Source organism: Sycon ciliatum, chromosome 10 (genome assembly GCF_964019385.1).
Source record: "Sycon ciliatum chromosome 10, ocSycCili1.1, whole genome shotgun sequence".
NCBI classification, from domain to species: Eukaryota; Metazoa; Porifera; class Calcarea; order Leucosolenida; family Sycettidae; genus Sycon; species Sycon ciliatum.
Genome location: NC_088652.1, coordinates 18,715,308 through 18,721,274, shown reverse-complemented (window position 1 = coordinate 18,721,274; position 5,967 = coordinate 18,715,308). Strand labels below are relative to the sequence as shown.

The following is a 5,967-nucleotide window of genomic DNA, read 5'->3' as shown; positions in this document are numbered from 1 at the left end:
CCAACCAGTAGCTTCCAAATACGGGCATTTGGAAAGACAGTGACATTAGATCTGAAGCAGAACACTGAGCTGATTCCTGCTTCGTTTAAAGTCTTCACATTCAATTCAATCGATGAGAGTCCTGTGATTACTCGTGGAGCAGTCAACTGTTATTACCATGGGACAGTGCGTGGCTTGCAGGACGTCAGTCATGCTCAGTCCACCCTTCACAAACACAGGAAACGGCAGCAAAGTAGTACTGATGCCAGTGAAGAGAGCAGCGCCGCTGTGATATCTACATACGCCGCTGTGAGCACATGCAATGGTTTGAGTGGATCATTTGGTTTTGAACAGTATGCTCGCAATGGAGATGAGGATCCAGCCCCAGCTAGCAGCAGCAACAGCAGTAGCAATGAGCAAGGTAAAGCGTACTCTGAAAGATATATGATTGAACCACTGTTCAGCCAGACATCTAAACCTGGTACGTATCCACACGCCATCTTCAAAGAATCCACATACAAGATGAGCAAAGAAGATCCGTTGAAAGGAGGATGTGCGACACACTGGAATATATCGGCTACAAAGAACACCAGCAGAGGAACTGCAGGTGAGAAGCAGCGGTGGGATTTTCCTGTTGACGGGTTGGCTGGTTTAGCTTCAGCAGCACGCAAACGTGTGAAGAGGAGTAGCAGTACAGGAGGAGGACGAGATCCAACATTGTATGTGGAACTTGCTGTGGCTTCTGATTACTCATATACTAAAGCAAATGGTGGTCTTAGTCAAGATGGCTCCAAAAACCTTGTTGCATCAACGCTGAAGCTTGTAAACCAGGTCGATGGTCTTTTCCAGGAGCTTAATGTCCGTATTGTCCTTGTAACTATCTTCATATTTACTCAGTCACCTGGTCCTTTGAATTTGGATGGAGATACAGGGACTAACAATTTCCTTAAAGTGCATGAATTTTCAGCACAACACCTCCAGCCAATTGTTCACTATGACATGATTCATTTTTTCAGCGCTCAGCAGCTGACATCTCCTGGAATTGCCCAGCAACCTTCTCCCGGTTATATTTGCCCAGGAGTGCACAACGGCTACGACCTTGTTGGTTTGGAAGGAGTGGGAAAGGGTGCTATAAACCAATACTTGCTTACGCACGAAATTGGCCACAATTTGGGATTTCAACATGTTTTGCTGCCGTGCGCTTGTAACAAGCCTGGCTGTAGAACTAGCATTATGTCTCCAGGTTCCGGTACAGCATGGTCAAACTGTACAATCGCTTGGTTTAACCAACAGCGATCAGATCCAAGCAGGAAGTGTTTTCTGAACAAGCCCGCACCAGCGCTCTCCAAAGTGGTGTGTGGAAATGGCATTGTGGAGCCAGGCGAAGACTGCGATTGTGGCCTGCGCCAGTACTGCAAGGATGCCTGCTGCAACGCGACAACATGCCGTTACACACCCGGTTCCCAGTGTAGTCTAGGTGAATGCTGTAGTAACTGTACTATTCTGCCAGCTGGCACACTCTGCAGGCCGGCCAAAGACCAATGCGACCTGCCAGACTACTGTGATGGAAGACAAGAAAGGTGTTCAGCAGATGATTTCACACAGTCCGGGCTATACTGTGAGGCAGCAGGTCAGCCTGGCACTTGCCAGCAGGGCTCGTGCACGAACATTGATGCGCAATGCCAGAAAACGTTCTTCTCTAGAGCTGTTCTCTCCGCAAGCTGCTTCGCCAGGTTCAATGTACATGGCTTGGGCGGTCACAACTGTGGTTTCAATAGCAGAAAGGAACCTATTCCTTGCAAGCCAGAGAATGCTTGGTGTGGTACTCTCGTGTGCGGCATTGAAAAAAGGTGCTTGACAAAGCGACCTGGTGAAGGTGGGGCTCGCACGTTGTACGTGGATAATGGCAGCCCGTGTGGCATTGGTTTAGCCTGCTGGAACAAGGAATGTGTGAACACCTCCATACTGCAGTCTGGTGCCTGGAGGTGTCCTCAAGCTAATGGACTCGGCTGCTCTGGTAATGGCGTATGCACACACAAGAACGTGTGTCGCTGTGAAATTGGCTGGCAAGGCACTAACTGCAATCGTCAAGCCGGTACACTAGACGCAGGCCTATCAGGTGGCTGGAGGTGTCCTCAAGCTAATGGACTCGGCTGCTCTGGTAATGGCGTATGCACACACAAGAACGTGTGTCGCTGTGAAATTGGCTGGCAAGGCACTAACTGCAATCGTCAAGCCGGTACACTAGACGCAGGCCTATCAGGTGGCTGGAGGTGTCCTCAAGCTAATGGACTCGGCTGCTCTGGTAATGGCGTATGCACACACAAGAACGTGTGTCGCTGTGAAATTGGCTGGCAAGGCACTAACTGCAATCGTCAAGCCGGTACACTAGACGCAGGCCTATCAGGTGGCAGTATTGCTGGACTTGTTATCGGTCTGATACTCGCATCACTGTTGTGTGCCGCCTTTATTGCACTTTATCTCAAGCGGAAGCGAAATGTGGCCATCGCTCGAGCAATACCACGACCTTCACACCACCGTCATCTACGCGTTGCCTCCGAAGAGAGAACCAGAGATCAACCAGGCGCTACAGACGGTCATGGTGAAGAGCGCATGGGGAAATCAGTGACCTCTGCAGATCCGGGTATACCTGACTCTGGGCCAAACATCATCGGCCAGGCACCTGGTCGACCAAGTCAACCACCAACCAGGCCTGCTCGGCCATCTGCACCCGCTGCATATACAAATGACTATGCAAGTTAGCCCATCTACACCCCCTGCATATACAAATGACTATGCAAGTTAGCCCATCTACACCCCCTGCACATTTTAAAGTACAAACACATGTGAAGGTTTTGTAACAAACTCTCACCTTTTTCTTCTCTGACCTCCTTAAGGCCTTCATGCATTATCCCCTGTACACTTTACACCTGGATTAATTTTTACTCGGTTTTAACAATCCGTGACACAGATATTCTTTAGGTGTTTTGAAATCACTTTTTTGTGCCAGTCGGTCCCGTGATTATGTGGTACCAGGTATGCGCATTATGATTAGGCCTAATTATGATGCAGTAACGTTAGCGAATTGGTGTCACGTATAGGGGTGAACGTTGACACTGAAATCCCGAGTTCGAGTACTCTGATTTTCTCCGATCGAATATTCGAGTATTCGAGTATTCTTCATCTCCTAAACAGTGCACACCAAGGGCCTTAAGATCACATTATACAACCTTGGTTGAATCGATTGATGATCTCTTTTTTCAGGTATACTGGTTGGTGGGTCATTTGGGCTCTCTCTATTCATGAACAAAGGCTCACCACACAGTCTGCACATCAATATCTACTGACTGCTGCTCCGAAACTGTAGATTTCTGTGGCAAATGCATGTACCATGGATGAACGAGTACTCTGATTTATTTCGAGTACGATTATTCTTGGAAAAAAACGAGCGAGTACTCGAATATTCGGTATAATTGTTTCACCTACAAGTAGGTCTATATTAATGCTATCCTCTTTTGCTGATGCACGCCATACTTGCAAGAATAGCAATGTCACGTACCGCAAAAGAATCGATATATCAGTATACTAACTATACTTGTGTGCAATGTACTTGTAGTAAACCAGTATACCACTATACCAGTATACAGTGTTGGAGTTGGAGAAGTGAAGTGTTCTGTATTATTCTAAAATGTAGCAATATAAAGCAGAATTAAAGCGGACATTGAGCATACATGTAGCGATGAAACGTGATAATCTAGTATCGCTAGGTTCAATAAGAAAGTTGTGGAGGAAAAGGAGGTTTGTCAACTGACAACCGCTCTATTCAGTTGCTATTCACAATCTGCGTTTGCGCTGGATTAAAAATTCTTCATTGTGATGTCGGTATTTAGAAAAGCGATCCTGTCAGCTTTTCTATTATTGTGTTCACATGGCAAGAAAAACGACACCGCTATGCTACGTAAGTTTCTACGTAAGGTGCTCGGTATTTCACTTAGGCTACGGAAGTCTCTACGTAAGGTGCTCGGTATTAGATCTACCAACGCGTGGTAGCCGCGTGCTGTGCACGTGCACGGCAGACATTGTGTTGCATGCAGTGCATGCAGTCTATAGTCCGCGGATCCGTGTTCGGATATGTGCATGCACGAGGAACTTCCTTCTTTGGAACTGCTTCTTGCATGAGGTGTTTCGGATATTTCGTCTCCTGGCCTGTATAACCGTTAAACCGACCGTTAGCTTAGCAGTTAACCGTTCGGGGTAAAACCGTGACCGTTTGAGCCCTAGAAAAGAATGATCTTTATTCGTACTGCACAGGGTTACATGTACATATTATGATGTTATATAGGCGATTCACACGACAGGCAAATCCACGTTTGTCAGGTGCCCGCATGAAGTGAAACGTGAGGCTGCAGTTCACACGGCCGCGGGCGGCGGCCAGAGCTCCCGCGAGTATCCGGTGAGTATACGGCGTTACTGTGGGAAGGCCTCTTTTACGGGCAAAGCAAAGCACAATCATCACCATGTATCAGTACAGTGAGTAGTTAAACCCAACACGAATGAAAAATGAGAAATGGAATAAAACAATATTTGTAAAAAAATATAAAAAATAAAAATTCAATATCGAACACGAATAAAATAAAATAAAAATATAAAAATATTTGAAACTCGGATGTTGAGCCATAAATAAATGTAGAAGAGAAAAGGACATATGGATACGATACGAGTTAAGAGTTAAGCTTTGTCAAATATCGTACTGGTCTCGTCATCGTCCAGTAACAATCGACATTCTTTGTTCCGTTGGGACTGTAGCTTTTGCTCGTTTTCGTTGCGCTTGCCTTCCCCTCTTTGGTCTTTCCATAACCTTGAACCTTCCAAGTTGGAAGGCTGTCGGTTAGCGCTACGGAGATGTGTTGAAGCTAGGTGTCAGGACGTCGAATGTTTCAGTACTCTGTCAGTTTTGTGCCTAGTTATTGCACTTTCTGACTGTATATAGTATCATGTTACAGTGATGGAGAGTTACTCTTAACTCGTATCCATATGTCCTTTTCTCTTCTACATATATAAAAATATGTAAATAATAAAAAATAAACAATATCGAACACGGAATTAATTCCGGAACTATCTACTCAACCAATTCATAATGCAATACCCGCACACTGTGTCAGTGATGGAACTCCGCTACCCGATCAACATGCAGAGACCACTCAATCACATGCTTAGAAGCCGCTCTCCACAATGGCCAACTCCCTCATCACATTAACTGGACGATGGTAGGCCGAACGTGCACCGCGAATGCACATTATGGCTGCCCTGAGCAAAGCGAAGGACAAGCGACACCGCACATAGGCCATTAGCTGGGCATACGGTTGATCGGCAGTTGCCAGCAATGCACACAACCGCTTAATGAATGCAGTACACTCCGGAGCACAACAACCCGCCGTGGTAAAGACTAGCGGGGTAAATGAACCACGGTCGACATTGTTGATACGCTCGGCATACTCACTCTTCTTGCGGCGCTCATGTTGCTTCAGAAGATCACTGACGGGCTTGCTCTTGTATGATGCTGCATCCGGGTGGAAGACCCGGATATCGAAGAACGCATTCTGAGCCCGGGTCCAGAACCCACGAGCTCGGACATCAGCGCGGGCGTCGTTCGCGGTGTTTGTTGTTGCCGATAAAAACACCTCGCCTGTGATCGGAGCAAGTACAGGCTCGACTGCCACATCTGAGCATACCTCCGTCAGAAGATCCGCCACGATATCTCTTACTTCATTGTGGCGAATTGTCGGGAAACCTCCGCGGGGGCAAATCATCGCATGGCGTGGCGTCGAACGGCTCCCCACACACACAGCTCGCTGGTGTGTCCAAGAGAGACCAACCATGGCGGAGAGCTAGAGCGGCGTTACTGTGGTGATTTGGAAGGAGTACTCAAAGACAAAGGCCAAACAACCAGGGTTCAAGACTACCGTACGATAGTACAACCTCACAGTC

General features: G+C 47.1%; 1 protein-coding gene across 1 annotated transcript; it reads left to right on the top strand.

Annotated features, from left to right (window-relative positions):
* Positions 1 to 3,328, top strand: LOC135825916 (zinc metalloproteinase-disintegrin-like atrolysin-A). Its single transcript, XM_065338554.1, has one exon. It carries the CDS (start codon positions 424 to 426, stop codon positions 2,740 to 2,742), a length of 2,319 nt encoding a protein of 772 aa, XP_065194626.1. The 5' UTR covers positions 1 to 423; the 3' UTR covers positions 2,743 to 3,328.
* Positions 3,329 to 5,967: the final 2,639 nt, after the last annotated feature.